Genomic DNA, 16,956 nt, shown 5'->3' with positions numbered 1-16,956 from the left:
CAGAAGCAAGAGGTACTTGCATCTGAGGAAATCAGGAAAGGCTTCATGTAAGAGGTGGTATATGAATGAATGAATGAATGAATGAATGAATGAATGAATGAAGAGCATTTATTAAATGTTTACTATGTGCTAAGCTTGAGAAAGGGTGAAAATGATGATCAGGAATGGAGGCAGTTGATCAAGCCAGGCACTGTGCCAGGCCCAATGATACAAAAACAAGAAGCTAACATTGCCTGCCGCCAAGGAGCAGAATTCTGTTGGGAGACCTAACTTGTGCACAGATGAGTGTATGAGAATGAAATACATCAATCTGACTGATGAAAATAGAAACTTCTGTTTGGGATCCATGGCTCTGGTGACTCCGTGAATGAGTCTCTTTTAGAATAGAAGGGATTTTCTATATTGGTCCAAATATGGGCTAGACCTTCTCCATAAATCTCACTCGCATAAAACCCTGGTGCAGATGACAATCGTAGCTGCCAGACACACAGAAAGGTTTAATGGTCTCAGAATAACGTGAGTGGCAACAACAGCTGCCCTGGCTACCCACAGAGCAGTGGCCTGTGGGGTAGATGCTGCATGATGACTCCCACTCTGGACCCAGCCCCTGCTGCTCTTCTCTTCTCTCAGATTATTGCCTTCCAATTCCACTGTAGGCATCATGTATGTACAATTTCTCCCAGTAGAATGTAAGTCCCTTGAGGACACTGGCAGGTTTTCCCTTTGTTTTCCCAGTGCTTAGGTAGGTAGTGCCTGGCAAATAGAAAGCATTTATAAAGTGCTGAGTAAGTCACTGACCAGGATCCCACTGCAAAGCCCATGACCTCTCCTTCCTGCTCCGTTGGATGTGACAGGTTAGAGGGAGCCACTAGGGCTGAGAGATGGGAAAGATTACCTAAGGGTGGCTCCCCATTTGACCTGGGGCCATGGATCTGCATCCTACTTTTAGAAAGAAGACCCAAGGGCAGCTAGGTGGCGCAGTGGATAGAGTACTGGATTCAGGAGTACCTGAGTTCAAATCCAGCCTCAGACCCTTGACACTTACTAGCTGTGTGACCCTGGGCAAGTCACTTAACCCCAATTACCTCACCAAAAAACCAAACCAAAACAAAACAAAGAAGACCCAAAAGCTCTGTCTCTCAGGGCAGTCAATGGGGCTCAGTGACATGGAGGACAAAACCAGTTAGAGGGTGGAGGCAGGAGTGATGTGTCCCATAGCATGATGGGATTTGTAAACTTTACAATAGAATTAAGGACTGAGCTAAGGGAGAAGGGAGGCAGGGGGAGGAGGAGAGTGAAAGGAAGGGGGAGGGGAACAGGGGGAACCTATTCCTTCAGCTTTGGCAAGTCTAACATCTTCTGTTTGCCATTCAAAGCCTCTGCACTGGGCGGGGTTCCCTAGTGCCTGCCATGATGGCTTACCCTGGCAAGTGGCTGAAGCTTGTTTGCTTTAGGGAAAAATAACAGCTCTCTTCCAAAGAGATTATTCTTTACACTGTGTGATTCGCCTATTGGTTTTTCGGTGTCTGTCTGTGTGCTTCCTTTTCAGAATGCTCATTTCAGGATATACCTAGTACTCAGACACCACCATCCCAAAGCCTGACACGCTGACTCTCTGGATTCCTCACTTCCTCACACGCACACATGCCTGTGTGTGCACATGCTCACAGACTGCACACAGACATACATACAAACAGACAGCACTTTGCTTTTTACCGCTGCAGAGGGAGTTAAATTATCCCTGGCCTCTGGGAGTGAGCACCCAATAGGGTCAGCCCCAGTCCTGCCTTTCCAGCCACATCCGGATGGTTGACTCAGAGTTAAAGTGGAAATGGTCAAAAGTGAACTCCTGTCCTTTCTCCGCCCATTTCTCCATTTCCATTACTGGCTCCGCCCCTGCGGCTGAGCTGGAAACCTGTTTGTTTGGTGTGCCTCCTGCTCTCCCTCATTAGCCTCACTCTGTGCAGTCATTTCTTCTCTTCAATCTCTCCAGGCTCACACCTGCCTTCCTCTTCTGGACTCTTGCAGTAACTTGCTCGATAGGTTTCCAGCCCCAATACATTACTCATGGATGTCAGCTTAATCTTTCTAAAGCAGAGCTTGGTCTGGCCTCAGTCTCCCCATCTGTAAAATGAAGGTATTAGCCTAGCTGGGCTCTGCAGTCCCTTCTAGCTGACAGTGTTGTGATCCTCGTTACTTTGGTCATTTCCATAGGTGTGGGGGTCGAGCCTTGTAAGTAATAAGTATGCTGTAGGCTTACCCAAGGAGCCACAGAATGAATGGGCAAGTCTGTACTACTGTGGAGGCAGTGTGGGGTAGTAAGAGGAGCCCCTGCTTTGGAGTCAGAGGACCCAGGATTGAATCCCGGCTCTGTATTTTTGCCCTTTGTGGGACCCAGAGGCAAAATCCCCAGGCCAGAGCTTCTGCATCTATCAAAGGAGGGCAGAGCTGGGGGACCAGTCATGGAATCTTTATTGTGTCCAGCTTCACATGGCATGGCAAAAGGAAGTTCAGTTCTCCCTGTCCTTTCTCCCAGATGCTTTGCTCAAATTAAGAGCATCACTTGTTGCTTCAGAAACTTTTGGTGACTTCCTTTTGTTTCCTTAATGAAAGTCGCCCCCCACCCTGTCCTCCAGAGCATGTGGCTGTGCTGCCGCTACCTCCTCACAGGTCCAGTTTTGTCCCGTGACTTCTCTCCATGCACTTTGTGCTCCAGTCAGACTGGACGCCCCGGCAGCCCTTGGACACCCCTTAGCCTTGGCACCTCTATGCCAGGCTGGACGTGTACCTGTGATGCCCACCTCCCTTCTGGAGTCATACTGTAAAGGCCAGCTTCAGCGCTTCTTCCTCCCAGGAAGCCTTCCCAGGACCACAGCTCCACACCTTATCTCTAATGCCCTTATGGATCCTTTTGTGTTATACTCATTGTTTATGGCGAGTCCCTCTCAGAGAGTAAGCTCTGTAATGCCAGTGACCTTTGTCCCTTTAACTTTGGAAGTTTCTCAGTGTTTTCAAATGGCAATCCACACATACTAAGTGCTTCGTGTTTATTAGATTGGATTGAATTGAGTTTAGGGCTTCGGGAGGGGAGGCAGGATCAAAGTATCACAAAGTTGAAAGGAACCTCAGAGGTCTCAAGATTGTAGATTTAGAGCCAGGAGGGTATTAGAAGTGATATCTGTAAAGACTCAGGTCTTCCTGACTCCAGGTCTGGTTCTCTGTCCACCTGTCCATCCTACCCCATACTTCAACTGGCCTGTAGTTTTAATGGCAAACAAGTCAAATTCTGCTCAGGCTTTGTCCATGCTCTGCCACGTGCTTCCTTTGAGACTCTGGGAGGGGCCCTTCACCTCTGTGAACCTCCCCCTTGTCCTCTTCTGTAAGTTGAGAGAGTTGGACTCAGTGGTCACTGGGAGCACTTTTCTGCTCTAATAGTCTGACTTGAAATAAGAAAATAAATAGATTCCACCTCTGACGCCAGCTGGGTGACCTTGGGCAAGTCATTTGACTCCTTTGGGCTTCAGTTTCCTTATTTGTAAAAATGAAGGGGATGGATTTGTCTCTAAAGTCCCTTCCTCTTCTAAATTATAAGGGTGCGTCTGTTCTTAAACTTTATTTTCCTGTGACTTATTAATTTATTATTTATTATTCTCATGACTCTTTTTGTTTCATGCATTATGAGAATTTTAGCTACTTCATGGAATTGAAATTTGACTTTTTCTTCCAGCAATTCTTGGAGCCCCTCATACTTTGCCTCATCTGGTGAACCCATCCATCACGCCTGCATTTTTGCAGTTGAATAAAATACACCAGGTATGGTCTAGACCTGTGGTCTCCTTGGTCTGGGTGCTTCATCTCCTCTTCCCTATCCTGTTTGGCAAAGTGTGGATAACTTGGGCTTACAGAGATTTGCCTGGGATATTGATGAGTTAAGGGTCACACAGCCAGTGACTGTCTGAGGCAGGAGCTGACTCCAGGTATTTCCGACTCCAGCTCTCCCCTTCATGCTATTGTCCACCACACCAGGCATATCAGAACTAAAGAGCTTCAGATTTTCTGATTTTAAGGAGCTCTTATTTGTCATTAACTGCTAAAGTTCTCAAGACCTTTCAACTTTATCATAATGAAAAATAAAATTATTTTTAAGGGAAATCGCTTGGGAAAAATGTAATTCAATTATGAGATTCTTCTTGATTGCTATAAAATGTGAAAGTCTATTGTTACCAAAGCTCGCTGCTTACGATTTGGCCCTGGGAGAGCAGGTCAGGAGGAAGGCCAACTCAAAATGGTGGCTGTTTCCAGCAAGGCTTTAACTCCAACTGTGTTATTATTCCAGGGTATCAGAAGGCATGATTATGGGGAAGTGTTCTTAGAATTGGCTCTATGGAAGGGATAAAAACAATCCCAACTTGCAAAGTAGTAAACACGTCCCTCACCTTTATTCCCAAGAAGTACAGACCCACGTTAAGTTCAGAGTATGGGCCGCACAGCATGCTGGGCCTTTTGTTCTTGAGTGGCCTCAGGAAGGTTTGCCAGCCAGCCAACCATATCAGCCCAATTGGATTATTCTGTACCTCCTCTGAGCTGTTCTGATGAAGATCCCAACTTCAGTTGTTGGCTTAGTCTGAAGTTAAACTGTAATTTCAGTGAGGAGGCCGACGAAAAGGCTGATTGGTATCAGAGTGTTCTTTCTGCCAAACAGAATGACTTGGGACTCTCTGTATCTAGCCATCAAAAGATTGCCTTTTGGATAAACCCCTACCAGCACAATCAGCACCAGGGCCTGGGTCAGTGATTTCATCACTATGGGGAACTCCAAGGGAGGAAATTCCCTTTTGTAATGCAAGGTGGCCCTTCCTCTGCAACTTGTAGTTTTAGAAAGTTGCCTAGGGCCTTGGAGGTAAAGTGACTTGTTTAGGCTCACCCAGTCATTTAGTAAGTCTGAGGCTGGATTTGAACTCAGCTCTTCCTAACTCCAGGCCTAGAACTTTATTCATTGTGGTTCCTTGTTTGTAGTTGTACACTATTTTGCCTTATCGGGAACTTCATCAAAATTTTAAAAATCATGTCTATTCAATCAATCAATAAGTATGCCTACTGTGTGCCAGGCATTATGCTAAGCACACCTTGAAAGGTGCTAGGTGTGGTCAGGGTTCCATGTGGTCCGTGAATGCTATGATCAGTTTCACCCTTCCTGATGTTGGGTCTCAGTAAAGCTGAAAAAAATCAAAACGAACCCCGAACAACCAAGAGCTGGCTCTTGTGCTAATAAGTAATCGCTTATTCACTTGAATTCACTTTCTGAGTTGCAAAGTTGTTAATGCCTTCAAGAATATGTCAATAGTTTTAACAACTGGAAAACTTTTGTGAAAATGGTGCCCGAGTATTGGAGCTGAGTTTCACAAATTTATTTTAATTAGCTCCTAACATCTACCCCATGAATAATTGTCTGTATTTGATACAATTTGTCTTTAATACAAATGGCACTGAACAGAAATATGGTTCCTGCTTTATTAGAAATACTGTTGCCTTTTAGTGCCATTCACAAGATAATGTGGCAAATGACTGTCTGGATTTGGTTCTAACAAGGAGTGAGTCATACGGGATCATGGATATAGATAGATTTGTAGGAAGCCTAGCACAACCTGTTCATTAGAAGCTTTGACATAGCGGGCAGCTAGGTGGCGCAGTAGATAAAGCACCGGCCCTGGATTCAGGAGGACCTGAGTTCAAATCCAACCTCAGACACCTGACACTTACTAGCTGTGTGACCATGGGCAAGCCACTTAACCCTCATTGCCCCACCAAAAAAAAAAAAAAAAAGTTGTGACATATCAAAGAGTCCCACAGGTAGGGAGTATTCCTTGCGTACTCTTATCTTCTACATGGGAAAAATTTGGTATAGTGTGGCCACCCTCTCCCCCAAAGTCCCAGTGTTTACTTGTCTTTCTGTATACCCATTTGTCTCTCAGAATTGAAAGTCCAGGGCATCAGTAATAGGGCGGGTTTCCATGGTCCTTGGTCAGTCATTTTCCTTCCTTTCCTAATGCATATTATATTTTACAGATAATAATAATAATTAATAAAGGGGTTAGAAAAATTGACATTTTGAGGAAAACATACTTTTATGTAAATGAACCTCTGATCTAAATGAAAAGGGAATGGCATTAGAATGCATTGGGCTACATCCAGTTTGTTGGTTACTTCGGTGTCTTGGTGAGCACCATATGTTGTAAGAGAATTCTTGGTTAAGTTGACTTTTTCCCCCATAATTTTTTTGAACAGAATTCAGTTATGAGCAATAGCTCTCGCTTATTGCTGCAGAATCTCTCTTACTTACAACTGGCCCAGAAACACCTAATGAAGATGGAGAATGTTCATACAAACAGCGTAAGTGTATTACTTAATTAAATAGATCTGTCCAATGGACTTCGCCCTTTTGCTCCTCAGTAGGGGTTATAGACACAGTAATAGCAGAGATCACTCGGTCCCACTGCTCATTGTGGGAGCCTGCTCCATTTCTGCCCTGGGCTGATTTGCCTCCCTTAGACAGCCTGGTCTCTCCCCTTGCACCCCACCCCCACTCCACTCCACAAAGCTCAATATAATGGCTCCATACTCAGAGCTCCCAAACAGAAGTGATCCACCCTTCCCAGCAGCAAGAATTCCAGACATATGACCCCCACCCTCCACCCAGTGGGGTTCTATTTTTACCAGATTTGGAAGTGCTGTGAGGAGAATAGGGCTTTAAATGCTTTTTCTTTTTTGTAGAAACCTGGATTGCTGGGTGACCCTCCAGCTATGGTGCTTCAGACAGCACTAGGAACTGGGACAACATCGTCTCTGAAGTCAGAGTTGGGGTCCCGGGGAGAAGAACATAAAAGTAAATGGTGTCTCTTTCCACACCTTAATGGAGTTTTGTTTTTTTTTTTTTTCCCTGAAAAGTCAGGTGTGAGATTTAAGGATCATAATTTGACCCTCAGCTTCTCTTCCTTTAAGTCAGTTCAGTGGTGCAGTGGTTAGAGCACTGGGGAGTCAGGAAACTTGAGTTCAAATCCTGTCTCAGACACTTCCTAACTGTGTGACCTTGGGCAATTCACTTAACCTCTATATGCCTGTTTCTTCATCTGTAAAATGGGGAAGAATCATACCACCTACTTCATAAGGTTGTTGTGAGGCACCAATGAGATGATATATAGGAGATTTTTTGTGAACTTTAAAAAGCCATATAAATGCCAGCTATTATCTGATCTTAGAGGAAAAGACTGTCCCCCAAACCCAGAATGTAATTTCTACTCTCCTCTGCCTCTTGGGATCCCTAGCTTTGCTTTACCTCAGATGCCACATCCTATATAATGTTTGTGGTCCCCTCAGTTGTTACTGCCCTTCCCTCCTAAAAGGACTTTCTTTACTCAAATGGGTCTTGGATGTAATTGATTTTTGGAAGTTCCCTCCAACAGGGGCAATTAAAAATAAGAATCAATAATAATAATAATAATAATAGCCAGCATTTATTTAGCACTTTGGGGTTTGCAAAGTGCTTCACAAGTATCTCCTGTGATCCTCACAATAGCCCTGGGAAGTAGGTGCTGCTATTATTCCTATACTATAGTTGGGGAAACTGAGGCAAAGAGAGGTTAAATGACTTATCCTACATCACACAGCTAGGAAGTGTCTGGGTTTGGATATGAACACTAGTCTTCTAGACTCCAGGTCTAGCGCTCTGCGCCTGCTGCACAACTCACCCATGTCTTCCCATAAGGACCCCATGGGGGGACCTTCCAATGTGCTGGAGGCCTTCCTCATCTCCTGAAATCGTAGGGATAGCAGCACAGCACCTGGCTATTCACCTGGCATTCCTCAAGCTCACCCTCTGTACACTTGCTCTCTATATTTTTATTTACTAAAGTGTGTACATGGTTGTCTCTCGCAATAGAATATAAGCACTTTGAGGGCAAGGGTTGGTTCATCCTTGTGTTTTTTTCCCGTAGCATTCTGGGTACATAGTAAGCATTTAATAAATGCTTAAGGAAGGGTAGAAAATGGATGGAAAGAAGGGAGAAAATAAAGAAGGAAAAGAGAGGCAGGAAGGAGGAAGTACAAAAAAGAAAAGAAGGAAGAAAGAGGGAGGGAGGAAGGGGAGAGGGAGGAAACTAGGAAGGATGGAAAGAAAGGAAGAGACGGAGGGAGGGAGGAAAGAGGAAGAAAGGAAGGAAATAAAAAAGGAAGAGAGGGAGGTAGGAAGAGAAAGAAGGAAGGAAGAGAAGGAAGAAAAAAGGAGGAAGGAGGGAGGAAGGGAAGGAAAGAAATAGGCTATTCTGTAAAATATATATATATTTATGTATATGTGTGTATTTATGTATATATGTGTGTATGTATTATATATGTGTATATACACACAAGATGAATCTGAAAAGCTTCTGTTATCACTTCATAGCCCTCCAAATGCTACCTCTTGCTAAGTATTTCTAATAGAATTTTTCATTTCTCACTGATTTTATCTCCGACCTTCCTGCACTTCTGACCTTGGCTGCAGCAGGAGCAGGGATCTTGCCGTTCTTTCCAAATCAGCCCGTGGTTGGCCAAGGTGGGTCAGGGCCACGTACTCCTCAGGACAAGCCATCAGCCACACTGGGGTCAACAGAAGGAGCCGTCTCAGGGCCACAGACTTACCTTTCGGGCTTTCCAAATCCTGCTGCTGGAGGCTTGGGGACGAGTCAGCCCAAAAGCTCCGAAGCAAGTTCAGGGGTAAGGAAACAGACGCATACGAAGAGACAGAGCAATAAGTTTTCCTCCTGGTTTTGTGTTACGTGAAATCGGGAACAGTATTTGCCTTTTTTCTTAGTTGAACCAAAAACGATTTGTTAAAATATCTTTACATTGAAATTATTTGGAATTTCAAAAGAAAGTCATAATATATTTAAATTATCAAGAAGAGAAGTGCCAAATACACAACTACACTAAACTGTAACTAAAAGAATATTAACAATAATAGTAGCTAGTATTTACATTGCACTATGAGGTTCACAAAGCACATGACCTGTATCACCTTATTTGGGAGGAGAGTGCTAATTATTATTCCCATTACACAGATAAGGAAACTGAGGCTATCGATGGCTCTATGAACCCACTTACTCTCCCTTTGCCTTTTCTGACCAAAATGATCTTCTCCATATGTATTAGAATGTTAGCTTAATGAGGGGAAGGATTCTTTTGCATTTTATATTTGTAACACTTGGCTTAGCAGGGTGCTTGGCATACCCAGGAAGGACTTAAGAAATGCTTTTTTCTTTTTCTCTTTTCTTTTTCTCACTTGTTAAGTGCCTTGTCTAGGGCAACAGGACCACTAAATGTCTGAAGGAAGGTTCAATCTCTAGCCTTCTTGATTCTAAGCTGTGTCCTCTATCCCCCAGTACATCTCATAGGTTCAGAACATACCTATTTATCAAGATGTTGGAAGAAAATACCCACTTTGAAAGAAAAACTCAATTCCTACAAACAAAAATTACTTTTAAAGGTGTGTGTGTGTATATATGCACACACACACACACATATATATGGATCACTTTGTATATGTGTATATATAATATATAAATAGAAATTGCTTTTAAAAATATATATTCATGTGTTTACATATAATCACTTTTAGTGCATACACATATACTTAGATGTTTCATGTAAGTATATGTCTATATAATATAAATAGGAATCCCTTAAATATGTTCTATAGTGTTTTTTATATATGTACACATTTGCTGTATAATATAGATATGTATTTTTTAAAGTTATTCCTATTTGAAGTAATTGAAATTTTCTTTCAAAGTCAGGATTCCCCCTCCCCCCAACATCTTAATAAATCAGTCTGTTCTGAACCTATGAGATGGACTAGGTAGGGGATAGAAGACAGTTTAGAAACAAGAAGACCAGAGTTTGAATCTTCCTTCATATATGAATATATATGACTTAAAATCATACATGATTATATGTCACATAAATTCCATTTTGTTCAGAGAACCTTGTTTTGCTTAATTCCAGGTTTTGTGCTTATTAAAAATAGTTTCAAGTTAACATAAAACAAGTTGTTTTTTTTAAACCTGGGATGTGCAGTACAATTTAAACACGCATTTGAAACTTTGGTAAACATTTATTTTTCTTAATACTTTAAGAATCTCTGTGGAATTTTGTTAACAGATTGGAAAGTTTTCCCAGCAGTGCTGCCACAGTGAAACACAATTTGTTTGAAGATGGCATTTTCTAAAAACAGAAATGTTGATATTCTGTCAGTCTGGACCAGGGCAAGTAGGGCTGACTTGCATTTCATAATATTCTCTATTTCTTGTTTGGTCATAAACTGTTCTCCTTTCCAAAGATCTGAAAGGTAAACTATTCCTCCCTTTCCTAATTTACCTATGGTATCACCTCTTATGTCTAAATCCTGTACCCATTTTGACCTTATTTTAGTATAAGGTGTAAGATGTCGGTCTATGCCTAATTTCTGCCATACTATCTTCCCCCAGTGATTTTTGTTAACTCAGGAGGAAGTCTTCAATGGGATATCTCAGGGCTCTGTCCCTGGCTCTCTCCTATCCAGTATTTTATCAGGGATTTTGATGGATCACAGGTGGCAGACTTATCAAAATGCCCAATATGTCACAGAAATAGGAGGAATGCTGTTTCATTGAATGGCAGAATGGAAAGCATTAAAAATCTCAGCAAGAGAAAATGGTAGGGGCAGCTAGGTGGTGCAGTGGATAAAGCACTGGCCCTAGATTCAGGACTTGAGTTCAAATTCGGCCTCACACATTTGACACATACTAGCTGTGAGAGAGAATGAGAATGAAAATGAGAATGGTAGGGCATTTCCAAGCAGATGAAATTTGACAATGAGATTTATAAAGTCCTCCCCGGTAGAAGGGAAAGTATGCTGGATTGGAAGTCAGAAGACCTGTGTTAGAATCCCAGTAGTCAAGGTCACTTGGGCAGGTTGCTCCATCTCTCTGGACCTCAGTTTCCTCATCTGTAAAGTGAGGGACTTAGGTTGGAGGTCAGAGGTCTAAAATCCTGTGTAGAAGAGCTTTTCGTGTAAAAAAGACTTATGCACTTTAATTGACTACAGATGTCTTTTCCTGGGTCTCAGTGTCCTCCTAAACAAACCCTTTTTTCTTTCTTTTTTAAATAGACTGTCGCTAAGAATCAGACTTCACTTTTGGGGGAACCACCAAAAGAAATCCGTCTTAGTACCAATCCATACTTGAACTTGGCGAGTGTATTGCCTGGGGCCTGTTTGCCAGGTAAGAAAAGAACCCCTTCAGCTCAGCCTGTTTACAACCCTTTACAAAGTCATGGAAAAGCTGCCTGCATCTGAGTCACTCCCCATTCCCAAATCTGCCTGTTCTGTGCACCAAGTCAGAGCTTTGAGCACAGGTAGAATGTCTGTTTTTGTCATCAAAAGAACATACCACTTGGAGACATTAAAAAAGCTCTGACCCTCATGGTGTGGGTTTTCCAACAAAAATAATCTTGGCGCTCCCATATAATTGTCCTTTGGAGAGAAAATATTTTTCTTGGTATAAACATCTGCAGCTGAGAGGTTTACAGTGTATGCTTGCAGCAATGTGGTTGAAGGTTAATGCCAAAGGGAAAATATGGGGACCTCCTTAGTTCCCATAAGTATACAGCAACACGACATTTAGCTGGACACCTGACTTATTTCAACCGCAGTTGGGCAGATTAGAGCAGAAATGAGCCCCAAAGAGGAGAGGGGTGGGGTAGGAAAAGCCCTGATCTGCTAAAGTAGTTGTCTCAAAAGCTAAAACAGACCACGGTTCTTTATCAAGAACTTACTGACTCTCCTTTTACATATATTTTTAATACATTGGTAATCTGATTTCTCTGACTGTAGTCGACTAAAAAAGGGATGGTCAACAGTTGAGAGAAAAGAGTTAAAAACACTACTTTGTTGCCATCTGCCACAATAGATGAAGCTTTTACAAATCAGAAAAAGGGTTAAATTATGTTTATAGAATTGGGGTGGTTTATTTTTAGAAGATTTTATTTTGAAATGGTTAAAACTTAAACTTTTGAGGCATTTGGACTTGAGGCATTGTGTTTCAATAGGATTCCATTATTAGACAGTGCCAGATAGAGCCACTTCTTCCATACAGTAGGAAACAAAAGTGAATGCCCTCTTGGACTGCTTAAAGAGAGGTGTTCCTCCTTTCAGGAATGAAGAGGTGACAGTCTCTTTCTCCTCTGCCCTGGTCAGACTTCACTTGTCCAAATCTGGACACAGGAGGAACACTGAGAAGTCAGGGAGGATCCAGAGGGACCCCCCGGATGGCAAAGGGTTTCAAGTCTATGCCACATGGATCAGACAAGGAACAGGAGGAGTGAAGGGTCACAGAAGACATGATAGCTGTTGTGTGGACTAGGGATTAGGCTTATTTCACTTGGGCCCAGGGTGAGGAACCCAAGCCATGGGTGGAAGTTACTATGAAGTCAATTTTGGTTTGATACCAGGAAAAGCTCCCTCCCAATTGGAGCTGGCCCAGAGTGGAGGTTGTGGGTGCCTCCTCCTCTGGGGGTGTCAGAGCAGAGCTGGACAGCGCCTGGTCAGGGATGTTATGGCAGGGATTCATTTCATGTATAGGTTGGACTGGGTGGGGGCTAGGGTCCCTCCAAAGGCTCCAATCTGTCATTCTGTGACATGTTGAGGCAGATGCTTTTAGGAGGGAAGGCTGTGGTTATCTTCCCTTGGTAAATGCTGGTCTGTGTCTGATTGAAAAATAAGTTGGATATGATCAGACCGTTTCATTTTCCAGTGCAGTTACCTTCTGGCCCCGTATTTCAATGGTCTACTACCCTCACTAACACAAGGCTGGTCATTTTGCTTTCAGTCCCAGTTGCAAGCAAGACCATGAGCGTTCTACCCCAGACTGGAATAACAAGCAACATACTGGATGCCATCTCTCAGGGAACCTCATCACAACATACATTGGAAAACTACATTCATTATTCTCAGCAATTTGGTGATTATTCACAGGTAAACAGCAGGAACTGCTTGCCTGATACTGTACGAATCTCGGCTTCTCGGATTGACAAATGCTTGCTTATTGAGCACCAAGGTAGCATTGAGAGCTGGCCTCAAAGCCAGGGAGTTCTGGGTTCAAGTTCCTCCTTTGTGTCATGTTGGGCAAATCTCTTAGCCTCTTGGTGCTACAGGCACATTTATAAGATTGGCTCCTTAACCACAAACTTGTTTTTAAACATATTTTGATAACTTTCTCAATCATTGGATTCCTTTGTAATCCTATCTATTTTTTTTCATTTGAAAACATGATTCTGGGGGTAGCTAGATGGCGAAGTGGATAAAGCACCGGCCCTGGATTCAGGAGGACCCGAGTTCAAATCTGACCTCAGACACTTGATGCTTACTTAACTGTGTGACCCTGGGCAAGTCACTTAACCCTCATTGCCACAGAGAACAAAACAAAACAAAAAGTCATTTGATAAAAACATGAATCCAAGAAAGGGTCTTGGCCCCTCAGATATTGTTGAAGGAGTCTTTGGAGCCAAAAAAGTCAAGACCATAAGTTGCCAAAAAGGTGCTCGTTTGCATTGACAAGGCATTTCCTCACCTGAGAGTACCCTATACCAAAGAAATTCCAGATTCAATCCCTATCCCTTATTGGACACAGGATACCCAGCACGATGCTAGACTGAGATTTATGAATCGAAGAAAGAAGCAATCTGCTGGCCTTTACTAAGAGCATCCTAAGTGCCAGCCGCCTTCTAGGTGCTGGAAATACAAAAGGGGAAGTCAAGCCAACTGGGTTCAGTTGGGCATTTTGTTCATTCTTGGAGGCTCAGGGCAGTGTTTGCTGTTCCCCTTGAGACTGTTGCTGGGTTTTCCAGGTGACTCATGGTACCTGATTGTTACTCTTGTTTTGGTAGGGTGGAATAAATGGCATCTTAGGCTTGAGGGGTTGTTAGTCAGGAAAAATTAGGTGTGGGGGAGGCACTAGTCTCAAGGCTCTGCCCTATATGCAGAAGGATAAGCGTTTCTAGAATCTTAGTTACAGAATAATGGACATTTCACAGATTTTGGAGTGAGGATCCTTAAAGCCCAGATGGATCTTGGGGGTCATCCAGTCTAATGCTCTCTTTTTACAGATGAAGAAACTGGCCCCCCCAAAGTGCAGTGACTCGCCTCAGATAATGTAGCAAGTTATTCATAGAGCCTACACTAGAAGTCAGGCCTTCTGAATCCTAGTTCAATGTTACAGGTCTGCTGCATTGCCTCTCCTCGTTTATAATAAAATTCAAAATTCAGAAATCACTTTGTTCACTTGGAATTATAAAGAAAAGGGGGGGAGCCTTCCCAGACACAAATGGTGGATCGTGTCAGCTCAGCCACAACTCTTTGCACTCTGGTAGAATGCCAGGTGGTGATCCCCTCAGTTCTCTGTGTGCAGAATGCCATTAACCTGACTTTGCCATGTGCTTGGTCACTCGGAGTCTGGAATCAACCTGCTCTGAGTGTTGCTCTTAGCCCAGAGCAGCTCTGCCTCTGCTCTCCTCGGTCCTGTCTGCTGGAGCAGACTCACCTCTCTGGGTGCCATCTTCCATGTCTTGTGTCACATCTACTTGTCTGGCCCCTCCCATGAGACCCTAACCTGCCTGAGACACAGCTGAACAAAAGCACCTTTTCGAGGGAATCAGCCAGGGCAGCCCAATTTAGGGAATGGCAAATGGAGCTGTGAGGAACTCCCAGGGGAGAAAACTCCTCCCACTGATGCCCTTGGACACTTTCTTTGAAACTTGGAGTTTCAGAGAGTTGCCAGGGGCACTAAGAGATTAACAGACTTGTCCAGGGTCATACAGCCAGGACATATCAGAGGCAGAATTTGAATTCCGGTCTTCTGGCTGTGAGGTCAGATCTTTATGTCTCTGTGTATAATCTAAATATCTTTCAATGATCGTAGGTAAGTATATTTCATCACCACTGCCTCTGTCCATTTACTTGGACCATTTTTAGTGTGTGTCTTTTCCCCCCGCATACCATTTTGTCTTTGTTTAATGCACTATAATTGATTGTATATCAATTATTTATTTGGTACCTATTATTTATCCTGCCCATAGTACTGCTTTGCTTTGTAGAGACACACACACACACACACACACACACACACTCACATGCATACACACTAAAACATTGTACATGAAGGGGCTGCCAGCTTCCATTATGATTAGTGTGTCAGAGCTCAGCCTGCCTCCAAATTTACTGACCCTGGTGGGATTACAAAGGATTGACTAGAGAACAGAAGCTTTCTTCTGAATCTTTCCCTATTCTATAATTTCTCAAGTTTGTCTATGGCCTCACAGTTTGCTTTAAATTCCCTTGTGGTAGGAAATTGGTAACTATCTCATTTGAGTCTCATGTGAGATAAATACCCAATTTACAAATGAGGAGACTGAATCCCCGAGAAGGAAGTGACTTGCTCAAAGTCACATAGCTAGGAAGTGCCCGAGGTGGGATTTGATCCCATGTCTCCCTGCCATCAAGCCCAGCCCACTTGCCTGTACACCAAGCTACTACCTTATTTTTCCAGGATTCACACAGAGCTGCTAATATAAGAGTAGGAGGATTGGAAAAAGAAGACCCTGAAGTAAAAACTTAAATAATCTTCCTTCCACATAATCTCTAAGAACAGCTACAGAGCAGATGGTTAGGGAATGTCCATCTTTATTAACCAACACACATTTTATTTCTTTATTTTATTTATTAAGTACCTACTATGTTCGAGGCACTGCACTAAGTGCTGGGAACAGAAAGACCAAAGTGACACAGTGCCTGCCCTCAAGGAGCTTACATTTCAGTTCACTGACTGAGGCTAGATTAGGTGGCCCCTTGAGCTCTCTCACTTTCTGACTGCTAACTTTTAAGCCTGATCTGTGAGATTCTTCAGAGCCCTTCCTTTCAGAGGCATCTCTCCAAAGACATCCAGGTGCCATAAAGCATCAGGTGAGTAGGTGTGCTCATCAGCCATCTGGAGGACCTCTTGGTTGAGAAGTGTCTGCTTTGCATTGGAGTCAAGGAATCATCTGGTGAACTGGGGACCTATATATCTTGTGGCTGGGAGATAGCCAACATGTCCCAGAGTTTTACTGTTGGGAGGGTCAAATGAAATAATGTATGTAGAGCACTTTGCAAGCCCTAAAGTGCTGTATAAATGTTAGCTGCTGCTGCTACTACTACTACTACTACTACTACTACTACTACTGCTTCTACTGCTGCTGCTGCTGCTACCATCACCACACTACTGTACTACCACTGTTTAAAAAGACTTGATGAATTAGGTTAAAAAACAAACAAACAAACCAAACAAAAAATAACCCCATGGCATAATTACTCAGATGCTTTAAAGGCATCTAGAAGCACCAGAATTTAAGAATACCTCAGTGGACCAAGCTGGTCAATTGATACAGTGTGATTTTTTTTATCCATAAGGCAAAGGAAATCAAAAAAGGATGAAAATTTTAATTTCAAAGTAAAATTATAATAATTTTTAAATAAATTGATGTGCTTGGTCTTTCTAGTGTTAAATTTTGTTGAATGAATAGCTTTAAAAATTGGGTTTGATACAGATAATTCCTCATTTATCCACTAATATTTATAACCAATTAGGGATTGTTTCATTCATGTGCAATAGCTTGTTCAGTCATGATCTTGGCTTTCCATTGGTCAATATACTGGGGAATCTTTGGGTCTACTTGATGGTTATAATACCTATTTGTATGTCACACCATCATATCATATTGGATTTCAGAGATCTTTCAAAACAAGAAACTTACGTCACATAAGATGAAAGGAAGGACTTAAAAGAACTTAATATCATTTAAAAAAAAAAAAGCTGAATTACATGAAGTTTTTAGCTCCTTAATAGTCTTTTGCTG

The 16,956-nt window shown here is 42.7% G+C and overlaps 1 protein-coding gene across 3 annotated transcripts in view; it reads left to right on the top strand.

Moving 5' to 3' along the window:
- Positions 1–16,956, top strand: part of RAVER2 (ribonucleoprotein, PTB binding 2) — a 93,852-nt gene that overhangs the window by 66,664 nt on the left and 10,232 nt on the right. For 2 of the 3 annotated variants that reach the window (XM_043963461.1, XM_043963459.1), the window contains exons 6-11: positions 3,728–3,813; positions 6,286–6,390; positions 6,772–6,883; positions 8,537–8,748; positions 11,180–11,291; positions 12,897–13,042. In XM_043963461.1, coding sequence (XP_043819396.1) covers positions 3,728–3,813; positions 6,286–6,390; positions 6,772–6,883; positions 8,537–8,748; positions 11,180–11,291; positions 12,897–13,042 — 773 coding nt within the window. The remainder of the gene's footprint in view (positions 1–3,727; positions 3,814–6,285; positions 6,391–6,771; positions 6,884–8,536; positions 8,749–11,179; positions 11,292–12,896; positions 13,043–16,956) is intronic. The other variant, XM_043963460.1, reaches the window with a different exon arrangement.

This window comes from Dromiciops gliroides, chromosome 4, assembly GCF_019393635.1.
Source record: "Dromiciops gliroides isolate mDroGli1 chromosome 4, mDroGli1.pri, whole genome shotgun sequence".
Taxonomy (NCBI): domain Eukaryota; kingdom Metazoa; phylum Chordata; class Mammalia; order Microbiotheria; family Microbiotheriidae; genus Dromiciops; species Dromiciops gliroides.
This window is presented reverse-complemented; position numbering and strand designations above follow the sequence as displayed.